This window comes from Rattus rattus, chromosome 6, assembly GCF_011064425.1.
Source record: "Rattus rattus isolate New Zealand chromosome 6, Rrattus_CSIRO_v1, whole genome shotgun sequence".
NCBI classification, from domain to species: domain Eukaryota; kingdom Metazoa; phylum Chordata; class Mammalia; order Rodentia; family Muridae; genus Rattus; species Rattus rattus.
The window spans coordinates 150,813,973-150,833,265 of NC_046159.1; the positions used below are offsets into that span (position 1 = coordinate 150,813,973).

The 19,293-nt window shown below is 44.9% G+C and overlaps 1 protein-coding gene across 2 annotated transcripts in view; it reads right to left on the bottom strand.

The window, feature by feature from the left end:
* Window positions 1-19,293, bottom strand: part of Fbxl13 (F-box and leucine rich repeat protein 13) — a 190,702-nt gene that overhangs the window by 53,637 nt on the left and 117,772 nt on the right. For both annotated transcript variants that reach the window (XM_032907076.1, XM_032907075.1), the window contains exon 12: window positions 10,743-10,872. In XM_032907076.1, coding sequence (XP_032762967.1) covers window positions 10,743-10,872 — 130 coding nt within the window. The remainder of the gene's footprint in view (window positions 1-10,742; window positions 10,873-19,293) is intronic.

The window sequence follows — 19,293 nt, forward strand, 5'->3', positions numbered from 1 at the left end:
TAAAAGAGATGATGAGATGGAGGAGAGCCCTGATCCAAACTGGAAGAAAAGGAGGGCACCTCAGAGCAAGGCCCCTGTCGGGTGAGCTTCCAATGCCTGGGGCCACGTGATTAATGGTGTAGTGAGGATGACTAGATTGTTCAGGTCTCCAGACTTCAGTTTGAACTGTTTCTCCATCCCACTGCCTTCTGGTGTACAGAAGGAGGGAGAGAGGGGGAGAGAGGAGAAGGGAGAAAGACAGAGAGACAAGCCAAAAGGAAATTCATTCATGGTCCTGCTTTGCTGAGGTAGCACCCATTACACTTGGTTGTAAATCTATCCCTGGACATGACCACAAGACATCCTCTACCTCTACCACAAGCCTCAGGAGCAAGGGAAACCTTCCATGATTTCTCTCTCTCTGAAATGTTGGAGTTGCTGAGAACTGACGTGACCATGCAATCTTCCAGTTTGTAGTGTGTTCCTTTAGCTTTCATGGGCCCCACAGAGATTTAACAGAATGAAAAATCTGGATAAATCATTACTGAGCCTCTTTTGAACACTTCTGGGATTTTGTCTCTGTATTTGTTGATTTGCATGATATAACTGAAATATAATTTTAAAGATGCTTTCATATTAGTATTTCATCATCTCTAAGTTCTTCTCCGACTGTAGATTTGTAGACAGGACAGACTTAGTCCTCACCAAGAAGACAGACTTCTTTTAGCAGCAGACTGAATGCACAGCTAACTTTCAGGCCCCCTGAGCCTCCACCTGAATTACCTGGTTGGCCACAGCTGGCCACAGCTGGCCACAGCTGGAAGCTGTAGTTTTCATCACTGATTCATCAGATACTGATTAAAAACTTACTCTGGGTCACGAGTCATATTCTGTACTAAGAATATGGGGGTGCAGCCAAATGTGGTAAAAGCCCCGCCACCAGGGAGCTCCCTGCGGTGAGGAAAGCAGGAGAAGAAGCACAACACAGAGTAAATAGAGGTGCGCGTGGCTATTGAATACAGAGAGATATCATGGTGAGGACGCACCAACAGAAGTTCACACAGAGAGGTCTTAGACCATGGAGGGATGGGACAAAGGAAGGTCAGCCCGGCTTTCTACAGAAGGTTCTGACTGGACAGCATCTGGAGTTCAGGTTTTGTGGCTGGAGACAGAGCAGTATGGAGGTGTTTAGTCTGTAGGGCCACTGGTCACCTTGGAATGCTGTTGACATGGTAATCCTTGCAGAGATACTCTTCAGATAAAGGATAAAAGGAAAGAAAAGCAGAGACTCACTGGCCTCCCCACTGGCACTTTTCCATGCATAGAAGGACACCTGTTTTCCATTTTGAAATTTTGACAGAAGTGAGGACATATCTGCGAGGACTCTGAAATGAACCCGGAAGTAAAGGGGAACTCTCTGAAGCCTGCTGCTTTAAAAATCCATCTAGGTCACTTATTAGTCACTTGTGGGATACTTGAGACAGACTTGGAGGAACTTAACCTTACAGATATCTGCGGAAACAGCCTTCTAGGCAGAACAGCCAGTACAAAACCCAGAGGCCCAGAGCTCATGTGGCCAGCGCGGTGTGGTGGGGCAGAATTGGCAAGATGGAGAGTGGGAGAGCTGATGTCAGAGAGGCAACTGGAGGACACGGCGATTTCACAGGGCCTTCCGATCCGTCCAAGGCTTTGCCTCACCAAGTTGGTATGAGGCCTTGCCAGCTCTTCAAGTAGAGGAAGGACAATGGCCTGCGTGTTTAAAAGACCCTGTGCTGAGAACAGCCATGCAGGAGGCAGACCCTGCTTGGAGGTAGCCACACGGAGACACGGGGAAGAAACATGACAGGCCCTTGCAAACATGGTGGAGTCAGTCAGAGGCTGGGCAGATTCTGTATGGTTAGTCAACTGGACTTTATGACGCCCTCACAGGGAGAAGGGTAAGGCTGATATCTTAGTTTGAGAGGTCTGCGGTAACAAGATAGTACAAGCAGTGTAGGTTAAACGGCAGAACAAATCCTTTCCCAGTTCTAGAGGCTGAAGTCTGAAACAAAGTATCAACAGATTCAGTCCCTCTGAGGCCTCGCAAGAAGGATCCATTCTGGTTCTTTCTCTTGGCCTACGGGTGGCTCTCTTCGTCTTCCTGGTGTTCTTCCTGTCCGTGTATCCATACCAACCATTTCCTTTCCTATAAGGACGCTGGTTATACTAGGCCAGGGCCCGCCCCTAACGACTTCATTCTAATTATGTTTGCAATGATACTACTCCTGGAGAAGGCGTTTGGAGCTCTCGTGGTTGGGGCTTCAATAAATGCATTTGCTGGTCACCTAATTCTGTAACAAATGACACCAACATTGTAGCCTCTATAGCTAGAGAGAGCTGTCACTGACTCCGATAAGGGAGGCTGAGGTACGGTGAAATATTGCTTTTAGAGCAGAAATATTTCCTTAGGATAGAAAAATCCAAGCCTTCACTCTGACCTTAGGTCTGGCCTATAATCTTGACCATTTAAGAGGGTAAGGCAGAAGGGTTATCATGGATTCGAGGTAGTTTGAGCTACAGAGTAAGCCTCTGACTCAGAAACAAAAGTAGTAAATGGACTATGAGAATAAAATTAGGGAGAAAACTGGCTCTGAGACATTATTTCATATACAAAATGCACATATACGTTTATAGGTACAAAACTATAAATAGAATTGTATATATAGAATATGTTTGTGTGAAATGTCTATCTGCATAGACTCGTATAACATGAAGTTATGAATGAGGCCAGCAAGACCACAGGCAGGGGCTCAGGAGGAGTGGGGACCCTGGGACCCTCGGTGGCTGTGGGAAGACCTCAGAGAAGGGAAGGTGCCGTGGTTTGGAGCTATTGTCAGGAGCGAGCTCGACCGCATGGAGCTGCTGCTGAGCGCTAAGATAAAAACGCATCGAGCCACACCCCAAAAATGCACGGATGTCTGGGGATGCAAGGAACCAGGTAACGTTGGGAGGTTGCTTGGAGGGAGGCTGGCGGCAGGATAAAGGACATAAGTCAGACGAGAGAGCCATGCACCGAGGATGAAAAAAAGTTGCTGGGAAATCAGGAATGGGCTTAAACCAGCTCTTGATATCTGAGGTCCAAAATAAGCAAAGTAAAGGAAAATAAATCTAATATGAAATAAAAATAGAAATCCTTGCTTATGTCTCTTCCCTTGGGTATTATTTTTTCTTCTTCACTGCACAAAGCTACAGAGGAAACAACAATTTAAAATTCCTCTTCCTGGTTCCTTTTAATGAGGGCAGTCACAAATAGAAATCCCATATTGATTTCTGACAGTTTGGTAAGAGTCCCTGAGGTGACATGAATTGCATGAAACCTTCTTGCCATGGGGAGAAGCAATGTCTGAAATATTTACTGTCAAATTCTACTTAACAAAGAAACCCACTCTTCTCCCTGCCTCTCATAAGACGCTTTAATGATATACTATGAAAATAAATGACAGGGGTGAGCGCCCAGAGTAACTAGGAGGCCCCATCGCTTCAGCCTCACTGCAGAAGCCACATCTCTGGCTCTTCTAGGGGGGAAAGGTCACTGGGATTGGCCCAATCCATCCAGCACATTAACAATATCAACTAAAGCTAAGCCATATGTATACCTGATGAACCAATCTTTGACTCCTATTGATACACTCAACAGAAATGTGTTGCAACAAGCTTAAAAACATATAAGTGGCTATTCGTGGTGAGTTGTATGTTTTTCTGATAGCATGTTATGTTTTGGAAACACTTAGCACACGCACTCATAATAGGCACACACACTTGCTTGCACGTGGACATGCACACTTGCACAGGCACACTCACGGATATACGTGCATACACATGCACGCATGTTGACAGACACGTGCACATACACATGCTTGCAGGCACACACATGCACATGTGCACACATATGCACACACGTATTCACAGGCATGTACACAAACACGTGCATGCGCACAAGCACAGCCATTAGAGAAGTCCCTCTAGTTATCCAGTCCAAGTCTCAGCACCAGCAAAGCAGAAGTAGACTCAATTCAGCTTCTCAAGTATTAAGGATCATTTTGTGGCCTGTTGCTTCGACAGTTCCTCCTGTCCTGTCTGTGACCAAACACCTAACAAGAAACAACTTAGCAGAGGAAAGGTTCCTTTGGGCTTATAGTCTGAGGACATATAGTCCGTTCTGCTGGGGAAGGTGGGTGGCAGGCCACTCAGGTTATCAGAGTATGTGACACCTGCTTGCTCATGTTTCAGTGGGAGCAAATACGGACCATAAGCAGACTGGGCTAGCGACACCTCAAGGCCCACCCCGCCTCACCCTCAGAGACCCACTTCCTTCAGCAAGGTCCCATCTCCCAGAGATTCCACAACCTTCCAAAACAGTGGCTAGCGCCGGGATCCAAGCGTTCACACATGAGCCTGAGGCGGACACTTTTCATCCAAACAGTAGCAGCTACAAATAGGCTCAAAGCAAATTCAAGGTGAGTACACTGGGAGCCACATAAAAACTCACAATGTTCTCTCTTCAGCCTTGGACATATCTTTGTCAAATAGATATTTTTTTCTTTTATCAAACGAAAACCCTGTAGTTAGGCTCAAATACAATGAATTTGGTAACTTCTTTGACAATGTCACCTTAAAACAGTGTCATTCAACAAATACATAAGTGCCTATGGTGTCACCGTGTAGCATTGGCCTATGGTGTCGCTGTGTAGCATTGGCCTATGGTGGCACTATGTAGCATTGGCCTATGGTGTCGCTGTGTAGCATTGGCCTATGGTGGCACTATGTAACATTGGCCTATGGTGTCACTGTGTAGCATTTGCCAATGAAGATTCCTGGATAGAGGCTGTGTCTGCAGAGGCTGACTGACTGGAACTTCAGTGACATGGAAAGGTTGGGCTGTTGTTGGTCAGAGACATTGAAAGGTTGGGGTGTTTCAGGTCCAGAGCCCAATTACAATCTCTCTTTGGCTGTCTTAGCCCCATAAAGAGCCATGCCTTGCCTGCCTCTGTGTCAGACTCAACATCCTGATAAACGAATAAAAACTTTATCACTGTATTAACAAGACCCTATTCTCCACGGTCAACAGGCCATCAGTTGTGTCTGGAGCCTAGGGATGAGAGTTTTCCATGTGCCTTAACTGCAAACATATGGTTCCCACCAGCGCACTTGGGAAGCGGCTTGAGGTGCCCCTTCTTCTGATGCTGTATAAACATTAGTAAACTGCTCTCACATTGGAACACTGATTTGAAGGTAACCCAAATCTGTGCTTCTGAGCCAAAACCATTAATATTTGGCTTCAGAATAAATGATCTCTTTGTCCCTTTAAGGTAAGAGCTATGTTTTGGGGATAGACACATTTAACCTTACAAGTGATAAAGAAAATGCAAATTAAAAATACAAAGTGCCTTGTTCGATGCCGAACTGACAAAAATTGGGGTACATTTATGAAAATAATAAGTACACGCTGAGAGTTAACTGTAAGCTGATGACCTTTGCGGAATACTGTCTTAGTTAGGGTTTCATCGCTATAAAGAGACACCGTGACCAAGGCAACACTTACAAAGGAAAACATTTCATTGGGGCTGGCTTACAGTTCAGAGACTCAGTCCTTTATCATCATGGCGGGAAGCATGGCAGCGTCCAGGCAGGCATGGTGCTGGAGGAACTGAGAGTTCTACATCTTGATCTGCATGCAGCAGAAGGGGACTGTGTGTCACACTGGGCATAGCGTGACCATAGCAGACCTCAAAGTCCCCCTCCCCCCCACAGTGACACACTTCCTCCAGCAAGGCTGCACCGACTCCAACAAGGCCACACCTTCTAATAGTGTCACTCCCTAAGGCCAAGCATTCAAACACACGGATCTGTGGGGGCTGTACCAATTCAAACCACCACAAATATGGACGGCCTTAAAAATACCTACATTCTTTCATGGTTACGTTTCTAGAGGTTTATGACACATGCATGGGTAGGGCTTTCTCCACAAGCTTTATGGCTGTAAATTTTGTCAGGCTAATGATAAGTGCTTAAGTGAACAGATAAAAATGTTACAGAACACTAGGTAGCTACTAACATTACCACTGAGTAGTTAGTGGTCGGAAAGCTGTGTGCTTTAAGGATATCAGTGACTGGTGTGCACCACTATACCATACACTTCAGTTTAAAGGACCATACGTGTGTGTGGAGACAATACCAGAAATCTATGCCAGAAGACGCTGGTAGAATTTGTTATCTGAGTGGTGAAATTTCACGTAGTCTGAAACTATTTTTTCTTTATGTATTTTTAAATTTTTGTACATCTGATAAGAAAAGACTCACGTAAGTGAGCTGAGTCAACAGGCAGAGCTGCTCTGCAAACCTGGTAAACCTGGGTTCAACCTCTGGGACCCACGTGGTGGGAAGAGAGGACTTACTTCACCAAGTTATCCTATGATACGCACACACACGTACACACATACAGAGGCACACACACGGGCACATGCAGAGACAGGCACATGTACACACACACTCACACACACACACACACACACACACAACACATGCACATGAGTAGAAGTCAAATGTTTATAACTTTAAAATGATTGTTTAAATGGCAAGGCAAGGTTGGAGGCTTGCCCAGGCTACCCAAAGGAGCAGCAGTCTCCCCATGACTGGGAGGGGAGACTTGGTAGTGAAGAAGCTAAGTGGAGGCACCATCTCTGCCACACCAAGGGAGACAGCAGGCAGGTCAAATCCTGACAAGAGCTGTCTCCTCATTTAATGCACCTAGAGCGCTTATCCAATCCCCAGTGAGTGCAGAACATTTCTAAACATACAGAACGGAATTTTACTCTGCACTGAAGTTCTCCACTATATATTTTTTTCTAACATGTATGGCTACAATCCTTTCTCTAATACCTTTTTTTTTTTTTTTGGCCATTAGTGACCACATTTATTTAACAGACACTGGGCAAACACCAGCGAAAACCACTCAGGTGTAAGCCCCTGTTCTAAACCTTTTTGTTTTATTGAGATATTTCCTCTTGGAATATATTCACATATGACCTCCTAGAGCAAAATTCCAAACACAGGAAACAGATGTCAGTTTCCATAACAGTCCTGGTTGAATTTCTATTGTTCTTATTAATTTGGTATGGGGTAATCTGAGAAAAGAGAGCCACAGTTGAGAAAATGCATCTATAAAGTAGGCCAGCTTACGGGGCATTGTCTTAACTCAGTGATTGAGGGGGAAGGGCCCAGCCCATTGTGGGCGACACCGTCCCCGGACTAGTAGTCTGAGTTCTATAAGAAAGCAGACTGAACAAGCCAAGAGGAGCAAGCCGGTAGGCAGCACTCCTCCATGGCCTCTGCAGCAGCTCCAGGTTTCTGGCCTGGCTTCCCTTACTGATGGACTGCGATCTGGATCTTTAAGCTAAGATAAACCCTTCCTTCCCAAAGTTGCTTTTGGTTATGGTTATCATAGCAACAGAAACCCTAGGACAAAGACAGAAACTCTTCCTAACAGGAGAAAGCATTAAGACAGTGGGTTACCGCATTCCTTATTTGAAATTAAACTGAGGCGGCAGATATGCTGGCCTACCTGAGGGTTAAAGCAGCTGCTCAGAAGCACAGACGTGAAGCTTGCAGGGGTCTTTGCAAAGCTACATTGCTACTCTCCCTGAGGTCTGTGCTTGGTGAGTGGCCCCCTTCTCACTCCCAGAAGGTAGCATGGGGCTTGGGTTCAGTCGTCCAATTTCTAGTGCCTGACATCAAGAATTAGATCTTTTTGGATTTTCAACCAAATAGAAATAGTGATAGGACAAATAGAAGAAGTTTACAAAATAAGGAAAATTAGAAAGAGTTTTATTCTTGTGTGTATGTGTATTAGTGTTTACATCTGTGTACGTTTGAATAGGTTTGAATGTGTATGAGTGTGTACATGTGTGTGCATGCTGTGAACACATGTGCACGTGTGCATGTGTATGTGTGTGCATTTTTGTTTGTGCTTGTGCACATGCATGTGCGTATGTGTACATTTGTGTTCATGTGTCCACATGTGGACATGTTCATGTGTGTGTGTGTGTGTGTGTGTGTGTGTGTGCATGTGCACATATGTGTGAATGTGGAAGCAGAGGTCAATGCTGAGTATCATTCTTCAACAGCTGTCTGCTTTGGTTTTTTGAGACTTACTGGTTGGTTACTATGGCTAGGCTAGGCTAGCTAGGCTGGTTGTCCAGCAACCCCAGGGATCCTCTCTCCCTGACTTCCAGTAGTAAGGGATTACAAGTGTAAGTGTCTAGCACCCATGAGTTTCTTTCCTTTTCTTTCTTTAAATCTTGGTTCTGGGGGTTGAACTCAGGCCAGCACACTTGCAAGGCTTTCTGACTGATCTTTCTCTCCAACCCAAGAGTTTATTCTTACACATTCAAACCAAACTTAAACAGCAACGGAGGCCACACAGGCAGTAAATTAGATGAGAGCACTATCTGTATAAATGCACACACATAAGGACACTATCAAACAAAGGCCAGGGTTGCAATGAGGATGTGGGCGTGCTCCATGTCCAAGGGAGAGTGCTGACTCAGCTCCAGTTCACGGCTACCATAAGGAGTGCCCCCAACAACGTGAGTCGCTCCAGCATTTGAGTGCGCTTACTTATTTTTAAATCTAAGTTGTTTATGTGTGGGGGGGGAACCCACAATTTTAAACACTGGCTCAATTTTCACTGACAGATCAAGTATGTTTGGCAGTAGAACACAGATTCCTACTTAGACTCTACTGTATCTGAAAATAACTGCCTATAGGATGTGGGTGCATGTGCGTGTGTGTATGCATGTATGGGTGTATTCAGAAATGTGTGTTTGTGTGTGTGCATGAATATGTGAGTGTGTGTGGGCATGCATGTGTGTGTGCATGTATGGGTGTATTTGGAAATGTGTGTGTGTGTGTGCATGACTGTGTGTGTGTACATGACTGTGTGTGTGCATGAATGTGTGTGCATGACTGTGAATGTGTACATGACTGTGTGTGTGCATGAATGTGTGTGTGCATGTATAAGTATATACAGGAATGAGTGTTTGTGTGTGTGCATGATTATGTTTGTTCTTGTATGAATGTGAGTGTGTGTGCGTGAATGAGTTTGTGTGTGTGTGTGTGTATACACAAGTTTATGTGTGTTACTCTGTGTGGTAACCACAATACGTACCCACATAGCAACTAAGCACAAGGATGTGAGGCCCACTGTGGGCTTTCTTAAAAGCTGAGGCTTTTTAAGGGTCAGGGTGAGCTACAAGAAAAGTACTAGAACATTTACCATTAAGGAGTTCAGCTGAAGGAATTTTTTGAGCACACAAAGTTATCTCTGTATTTAGAAATACTATTCTCTGTGAGAGGAGGGTCTGTGTCCCCTAGTGTTCCACCCTCCCTCAGAAACTGGGAGATGAGACTCTATTTGGGGAGGAAGACACTCCTAGGCTATAAAACCATAACAAAGCCTTTAAAAACAGCCGCTCTCAAAGGAAGAGAGAGGGAGAATGTACAACTCCTGCAGTCCCAGGGTTTCTTAATAGGCACTAATAGAAGAGACAGTAGATGGCCAAGGTCAAGAAGACACCAGAAATTCAGCCATGCTGAGGAAAACCAGGGTGCTTCTGCCTTAAGTCCTGGTCAGTGCTAATGCATATCCGCAGGCTGGTTTTGAGAAAATATCCATTCTGCACACGCTCAACCATAGCCATCTCTTCTCACGTCTCATACCCAGAACACTAGGAAGCCATGTTCCCCTGCAGTGCATCTAGGGAAAAATTCTATGCCTCATGGTCTCCACCTTCAGGTGCTTTATCACGTGACCTACACCGCAGGTTTCTACGCAAGACTGGCCAGTTCACTCCACCATCTGGAACCTTGGTAAATGGGCACAGAACCCTCACAAGGAATCCATTGTATGAAGAGTGACGCCTCATCTAACACAAAAACAACTCGGTCACTGGCGACTGCAGCTAGCTAGCTGTGGTTAGACATTCATTTTAGCCAGTTCTCACCTGTGTTGTAGTATAAAGAACATAGTACCCAAGGACATCAATATCTAGACATACAGAGAGACGTGGGAGGAAATCGGTTACAGAAAGAGTAGCTTAAATCTACGGAAACTATGGATAGCAAAAGGGACTGTGGAAGAGGTAATGAGTGCATCTGAAAGCCATACCCTTTACGTGGCTGCCTGCCCAACGTCCCCAATCCTTGTCCCTTCATCTTCGAACATTTTCCCGGATCTCACATCTTTGTGGTATTTAGTGCATGAGTGTAATGCAGTTTTAAACATTTACAGTCCTTGTTGTGGGACTTCTCTTTCTCACATTTACTGCTTGTAGCGTTTTACCCAGAGGAAAGCCCACGGGGGACCTAACCGCCTTGTCGGGAATCCTGTGTACCCCACCCCATTTGTTTGTATCTTAGTGGCTCTATAAAGTTTTGGAGATTTGGACTCTGCCCTCAAACTGTTCTCAGAAGTGGTCCGTTTCATCATCCAATGAACTCTGCCTGCTTGTGGATGTCAGGCGCCTGTGGACGGAAGCCAGGCGCCTATAGTAGCAAATCCTGGAGAAAACTGAAGCGGCGGCGGCCATGTAATTTAAAACCTCAGCACAGAGCTCTGTGCTCCGTGCACAGCCTTAGTGCAGCATGAGGGCTGGATGCAGCTGGCTCTCGGGAGGACGTCCTCGCCTGCTGCAGGACAGAGAACACTGAGAGCGCGGGAGGCAAACCTGGGTGCAGCCGGAAAGGTCCAGATAGATGAGCTTGTGACATCCGTTCCCCAGGTTCAGGTATTGTAAGCCTTTGTCCGTGAACTTTCGGCAGTAAGCCAGATTGAGGTTCTGGAGGTTGTGGAAGTACCTGGAGCGATGGGGCGGAGACGGGAGGAAAGAAAGGCAAATGCTTTAGCTTTTCTCAAGCCACTCTGACAAAGAGAAGAAAGCTGTGTTCATCCTGCGCTCTCTTTGCGGATGTTCGGCTGTTTAACATCTCTCCCTGTTACACGGAGCGGGGGTCAGAGATGGAGAAGACAGTGTACGGCTGCAGTTCAGAGGAAAAGGAAGGCTATCTGACTAGGTTTTTAAGAAACTTGATGGGAAAAAGACTTTTTCTTGGCTGGGGGTAGGAGGAGCCTTGCATGCATATTATTTGAAAGTTTGTTGCTTGAAACCCAAGTCGGAGTTTGCTCTCTAGTTTTTGGCTCCTACCTTTGCCAAACTACTATGTGAGCTCTTGAGAAAGAGAAACGTTTAGTAAACATTCGATGGAAAGTAACGGTCCCATCGTGGTGAGAAGTCGGGGTGGGAAGAAGGCAAACCTAACGTGGCAGGCTCTTAAAATGGATCTGATAAGAAAATGATTTTTAAAAAAAATCAGGGATTTCAATGCGCACGGCTTTATGACTAATGGTTTCCTTACGATAATTAAAAGTAACAGTTCGGCTTAAACACGGGTTAAGGATGGCGAGTGGCTAAGTGGGCAACACTTGAAACCAAATAAAAATTACACAGGAGGCTGCCGGCCTCGCTGGGGTTGAAGTGGGAAAGATGCCGTTACCACAGTGACCAAAATGAGAGCTTCCAGAGGAAAGGTAGGGAGGGGTGAGAATGATGAGTCTGTTCTACCCTGTAAGGGTTAGCATTTCAGGACTCTCTGTGGACAAGCTTCTAAGACCTCCTCAGCATGGCGTTCTTCGCAAATGTAAGGATTCTTGCTGCCTGCGAGTGCAATAACCACCAATGTGCTCTTAATTTGGAGTCTGCAGCAGCGTGGCGGCCAATGAGCACTCTAGAAGTAGGGAGAAAATGTCTCTCTGCCTCTCACGAAGCTTGCAAAGCACGTCTATCTTCGCACAAACGGGAAATAAGCTATGCAGACATTGTCCATGGGTTACATTTATCCCTAAGCTCGAAAATCAGGTCTATACGATTTAGTGGCTCTATTCTGGGGTGAACTGCTGATTGAGAACATACGTTCCCCTCTGGGAATGGCTGTGTGCATGAGATTCCACCCAAAAGCCAAGGAAGCTTTTGGACCACAGAGGCAGTGGGCTGGACCTGGAAAGAGAGAAGTCTCTAAGGTCCAAGGGCACGCCCCTCTCTTCAGCCTCCCAGTGGACGGAGAAACGCTTTTAATCCTCTCTCTTTAGCCGCACGTGGGGTGTCAGTTCTAATAACATCGCTTTAACATAGAGACAGGGGATGTGAGGAGGCAGACAGAGACAGTACACACCATGAAAAATACCAAGAATTTGGACTCTGACCAACCCAACTTAGAGTCATACCCTTGACACTTACTACAACCTCCCTATCCCAGCACAGACTGCTTTCCGGACTGCTAAGCAAAGACAAGAGTCTTTTGTTTGGGAGCCCCCCTTTGGACCCCCTTAGCAAACTCTAGAGCTTATGACTTTTCTGGCCTTCAGTTTTCTTATCTGTCATGGGTTTGGTCCCATCTGCTCTTGCCTTTGAGAAATGTGAAAGATTAAATGAGTACTCAGCCCTAACAGTATTATCAGGAGGGTGGTTTTCGATCGCTGAGAACCGCACAGGCACAGCAGACCTTGCAAGTTTGTGCCTTGTTGTTATTACTGCTACTACTACCTCCAAAATAGCGATACCTTTAAGTTCTGTGTGTGTGCCTGCTTGTCTGTGTGTGCGCAAGCATGCATGTCTAGTGTGCATCGGTGTGTGTTTGTGTGTGTGTGTGCATACGTGTCTGTGTGTATATTCACTTGCACACATCCCTGCACGTGCCAGGGAACAGCCTCAACTGCTCTTCCTAAGAAGATGTCCACCTTGGTTTTTGCAAGCCAACTGGGCAGCAAGCCCAGGGAATCCGCCTCTCTCTGCCTCCCTAGGATTACAAAGTCAAGGACCGCAACTGGCTTTTTTCTATTTTACATAGTTTCTGGCAGATCAAACTCAGGTCTCCAGCTTGCAAAATAAGCACTTTATCAACCGAGCTATTATTCTAGGCCAACGTCGTCATTGTGCGTATTGAGTGGGCACTGTCTGTTTTCATTACTGGAGTAGAGCCTTGTCTGGCAAGAATTTGGAGGTCATCACATGAGGTCTATACCTTGCCCGAACCTATCATTCTACCTGCTTAAATTTATATGATCAGCTAGTAAATCTCAAAAATGAGAATTGTAAGGGACTTACTTAACTATTTTTATAATACAGATACTTTTGCTACTCTATAAAGTCTATAGATCCTTTTAGCACAATGTTTTAAAAATATTGCGTGTGTGTGTGTGTCTGTCTGTCTGTCTGTAATTGCCTCAGCACTCAAGAGGACAACTTTCAGGAGCTGGTTCTTTCTTCCTACCATGGGGGCTCCCAGGATTGAACTCGAGTGGCTTGGAAGGCAGGTAGTTTTGCTCACTGAGCAGTCCCTTGTGTCCTCTTGTATTTTAGTTAAAGCTTAGGTGAAAACAGAGAAGATTTCCCCGCCATCCAAAGCCATGAACAGGAGCTGGGGAGACGGTCAATAGCAGTTGCTGTCCTTTCAGAGGACATCAGGCATCAGGTCCTAGCATCTGTGTCAAGCGCCACACAGCCATCTGTAACTTGGGCTGGGGGAGGGGAGGGGACCAGATTCCTCTGGCCTCTGAGGACACCTGCACTCGAATGCTTACATCCATCTTCAGACACCAGACACACAGACACAGCCCTCATGGACGGGGGTGTCTTTCCCTCTGGGGGCACGGGCCTGGCTGCTGTTAGACTCTGAATGGCTCCATGGCTACCAAGCTGAAAGTCTAGCCAGCTTCCCTTCGAAGTGAGAACTTGTGGGACTCACCCCGAGAGCTAAAGGAAAGCCGGGAATCTCAGCCCTTCCTGGTGATTCCCAGTGTCACAGACAAACCCGAGGAAGGCTGAGACGGGCGGGTTAACTGTGAGACACTTACGGCCAGTTGTGCACACTGATATGTAATGTTTAATACTGCGGAAAGAAGTCTGAGAGGTGGTGACGCACACCTTTAATTCCAATGCTTGGAAGGCAGAAGAATTCAAGACCAGCCTGGTCTACAGAGGGAGTTCCAGGATAGCCAGGGTTATACACAAAAAACCTTGTCTTGAAAAACTGAACAACAACAACAACAAAACCCTAAACAAACAAACAACTGGACAAAAAGAAATGCTTCACCTTCCAAGCAAGACCACCTTCACCACAGCACAGGGGCCCCGACGATTTCATTTCTGCATTGAGAAAGAATATCTATGATGTGCTTTATGTTTTCCTAATTAATTGGTAACTTTTTCATTGAGGGTATGGGTTTCTCTTTTTATTTATTTTTCTGCTACTAGTGCAATTTTTAAGAAATGACCAAATCTTAAAATCTTAAAAGTGGGCTGGAGAGATGGCTCAGCGGTTAAGAGCACTTCCAGGAGTCCTGAGTTCAATTCCCAGCAGCCATGTGGTAGCTCACGACCATCTGTAATGGGATCTGGCGCCCTCTTCTGGTATGCATGTGTACATGCAGGCAGAACTCTATATGCATAAATAAATCTTTAAAAAAATTTTTTTTAATCTTAAAAACTTTGGTGTAATCCTAAAGAAAACACACAAATTATTTTTGGGCATATGTATGTATGTATGTATGTATGTATGTATGTATGTATGTATGTATTACTTTGTTTCTACTAAAATCTGGAGTATTTTAGGTTGCATCTTCAACACCAGAGGGAGGATGCTAGGAAGAGTATAATTCCACGTATTTAATTGGAAATTTCTATCAAAACCACCAGGGCAAGACCTAGTCTAGGAAGAAGGGAATTTGCAGGTAGATTCTCAAGTTTGGGATTCTTGGGTTTCGAGAGGAGGCCTCAAGGAGCAGAACCCTCTAGTAAGTCTAAATGGAAGACACGATCTCCTGATGAGAGTGAGCTTGAGGTTGTCCATTGAGCGGGACACCTTCCTCTTGCTCCTCTTTGATGGGGATGGGTGAAGCTACAAAACAGACGACCCCAGGAAATAAAGTTTAAAGCCAAATGAAGGCTCAATTATCTGTACAAAACCTGATCACACTCAGGACTGGAGAGATGGCTCAGCGGTTAAGAGTACTGACTGCGCTTCCAGAGGTCCTGAGTTCAATTCCCAGCAACCACACGGTGGCTCACAACCATCTGTAATGGGATCTGGTGCCGTCTTCTGGAGTGTCTGAAGACAGCTCGGTGTACCCACACATATTAAATTAAATTAAAGAAAAAACCGATCACACACCACCCACTGCAGCACATAAGGATCCACTAAGGAACGAGGAACCTTTTGTGAGGCTGAGTTAGAAGCACTTGAGCCCAACGGTTCAAGATCATCCTGAACAATCAAAAGAAAGCTCACGCCCCTTCTAAAAACAATCGTAAGAGTTTTACTCCCAGCGGTATGGTCAGGAGGTTGTGTGCAGTGTAGTGGATCGCCACGACATGAGTACGGGTGTGCTTGCTCCTCCCCTGGGATGCAGGAAAGGAGAAACTGCCGGTCGTCTGGGATGCTATGACTTAAGGAGGCTGAGAATTAGGCAGGAAAAGAAGGGCTTCCCCACTGCAAGGAAGACAAGCATGCAGAATGAAACCAGCAGAGGTCAGGGCATCTCTGGGGCAGCCCACGCAGGTCTGTTTAACCAGATAATCGAGGAAGGGAGATAGAGGCAGAACAGGCAGGATGCGGTGCACACAAGGACCGAGAGCACTGCCAAGGCTGCGTAACAGAAGTAATTGCAACGGATTGCATTCAGGATACAGGATGAGGCAGAGATGTCCCCACCCGTGAGAAGGCTCAGCAGGTAAAGGAGTTCTCACCTGCAGAGCCTGATAACCTGACTTCTGTCCTGATGAGTGGGAGGGGAGACCTGAGTCCCTCGAGTTGTGCAAACTTCCAGAGGCAAATGCGCATGTGCAGCAATGCGGCAGCACGCGTGGTACCTGCCGCACGTGCTCTAACTTCCGCCCTCTATCCCCGCCCCCAGGTGAAAAAGATCTGTGGGTGGCTCTCGTTTTTAACTTTAGAAAAATGAGTCCCCAAAGAAGTGAGAAAATAATGTTCAAGTAAAAACCAGCATCGATGCTGAACGACAGGGAGAGCATCATTTTTCCTGGTGGCAACTGATCCCTTTGGAAGGACGCGCTAAGGCAATGCAGACGAGTGGGGAGCAGCGACAGCCAGCGCCTCTCTGGCTATTTACAGTTTTAAGAAGAATTCTGCATACACACACACACATATCTGAAACACGAGGAAACACAACACAAGTAGGCAATCACGGTGAAAGATGTTTTTATATAGATAGGTTACCACGTGGGTTTTTTTTCGTGTGACAAAAATCAGCAGCACCCGCAGAATTTATCTAAATGTTCACTGAATGAGAAGAACTAGAAATTACAACCAAAATTCTTATCTGAAATTCAACTTTTCTATCTTTCCCACTGAATTATATATGCATTTGTAAAACACATATTCCTAAAACATTATTCGATTCATAGACACACTAACATGCTTCGTTACCTCAGGGGAAAGGGTCATCTTAATATGAGGCCAGCGAGAACGTTTTAAGTTTAAGAAGCAGAGGAGGGATTGAACTGTGGTGGTTCACACTTGGAATTCCTGTATACGGAAGGCTGAGGCAGGAAGACGACCAGGGCTTCAAGCCAAAGTACAGAGGTAGACCCACAGAGAGAGGGGGTGGGAGAGGGAGGGAGGGAGAAGGGAGGAAAGAAAGAAGGAAGGAAGGAAGGAAGGAAGGAAGGAAAGAAGGAAGGAAGGAAGGACAACTTATAAAGTGATATAAATTACTTTCAAATCATCTACTTGTAAATTCAGATTTTAACATATAAATCTTATTTTATGATCTTTTAAAAAATCAATAGTCTTTTGAACCTTCTTCTCAGTAGGCACAAAGGGTAAGCATTTTAAAAATACTAGCTACTAGATGGGCAGTGCCGCATGCTTTTATCCCAGTACTTGGGAGACAGAGACAGGTGGATCTGAGTTCAAGGCCAGCCTGAATAACTGCGTGAGGTGCAGGACAGCCTGGGTGTCTTAGCCAGTGTTCTCTTGCTATAGAGAGCCGACATGACCATGGTGACAAAAGGAAAACATTTAATTGGGGCTGGCATGGGTTTAGTCCATTATCACCATGGTGGGAAGCAGGCGGTGTGCAGGCAGACATGGGGCTGGAGAGAGCTGAGAGCTCTACATCTGGATTGGCAGACAACAGGAAGGGACTGAGACACCCTTCCTCCCACAAGGCTACACCCCACGATGGTCCCACTCCCTATGGGCCCTATAGGGGCCATTTTTATTTAAACTACCACACAGGGCTATCCCGAGGGACACTAACTTGAAAAACCAAAATTAAAATAGAAGCTGGATGCACACCACACATAAAACACAACTAAGGCCTAAGATACAGGGACTGATAAAATTATCCCACAAAAGGCATGAACAAAGGGAAACAAAGGCGTGGATCTTAGCAGCAGAGTTCTAAAGACTCTCAGCAGGCTGAGGCAGGAGGATTACAAGTTTGAGGGCAGCCTAGGCCAGCCAGTGAAGGCCTGTCTCAAAACAACAACACAAATCAGAAAGAAACATTAAGCAGGAAAAAGAATATTATTTTGTGTGGGGGGAAAAAATGCTGAAATCTATGAGAAAGCGTGATACTTTATATGTAAGTTAAAACAAACCGGAAGCTTGTTCACAATCGTGAGTAACGTATCACCATCGTACAACGACATGTCAAGTCTGTGTGTAAATGCACATTTACACACAGAAGTTTGCTCTCTTCAACCAACTCTCCTCACTTCAAACATTCATGAGAGTGCAGAAACTAATGCCAAGCTGGTCTTTGAAGGAATCCAAATTCCAAAAAGCAGAAATAATTCAGTCCATATTTCTTCGACAATTAAAGACAGACGTTTAATCACCGAAGCACCAACCACTTTAAACAAAGAATTCTTGAAAAGGAAATAAAATATGGACTACTTGTTCAGAAAATGTAAATAGCACTTAACAAGTCTGATATGATTTTCCCAAATTCTTATTTAGAAATATTTACCTGGCTTTGCTTGTGCCGTTTTTAAGGGAAAGGTTTTAAAAGGATACTTGCATCTCATATTCCAACCCAAAGAGAACCACTTAGTTAATAAAGTTAGAAAACACAGACAGGTAGCTAGCTAGTAATGATAACAACTAAGACCTTATCCATGAACAACTTCAAACTCTTTTCTGACCAAAATACATTTTTAGTAAGAGATTTATGAACTTTGAAAGATGTATGAAAGTACTCTGTTCCTAAGACGATGATGATACATTAACGATTATTTTATTGTTATCAATATAGTGATTAATATCTAACTAGTTCTCCAAAGCTGTATATAAATGTATTTACCACCAATTTTTATATCTTACTATCTTGCTGATACAAAGATTAGGTAACATGCTTTACACAAGTGCTAATACAACATTAGTTATAGATTCTGTGTAGCCAAGTGGTTCTCACAAAATGTTATCATTGACTGTCGCCAGATTCTTACAGAGGCAGCCCAGCACTGATCACGGAAGTTGAGGTTACATTACACTCACTGTCTACAAACATTGCCTTACAGAGTCAGGCAAACGGAGCCGCGTGGCCAGACTGTGATCTGCTGTCAATAGCACAAGGGTTTGCCTGGCCGAATCGGGTCATTTTAAGGAATTGAAAGAAAAAATATGGACTCAAGTTTTGTGCCATCTACAATGTGCTGCTTATGGGCATGGCAGAGTTAGAAATTTACTCTGCTTTATAAATTGTTCTTTCCATCGGTTTAAAGCAAAATGATCAAAGCAGTAATTCAAGTCTTGTCATGTTAGCCAATGTTCGTGGTGTGGAACACTCCCTGTCAAGGCTACCAGGGAAGAGTTGCTGAAAGAGAAGCTGGGCAGGGGACAATGGCCGTGAAAAACTGAGAGAGGTGGACAAGATAGTATGTAAAGAGATACTAGGAGTGAATGTGTTTTACTCACTTAGTGCCTGTTTAAAATTTTTAAATACATAAGGAAGAAGCACACAGAAACAGTCAATAAATAATGTTGGATGATCAACTATTACAGATGGAGAATATAAAACCTTGGCTGGTGGACCACACAAAAGCGAGCTTTGGACAACATCGATCTCCACTTTGTATCAATGCTTCTTTCGTCACTAAAATAAATTCTAAATGGATTATACGCCAGGTTTTAAAAGTACAGGGATGAAAAGCAAAGGACCATTAAGTGCCTGGCTGGGTGAAGAGCCCTCACGTTTTA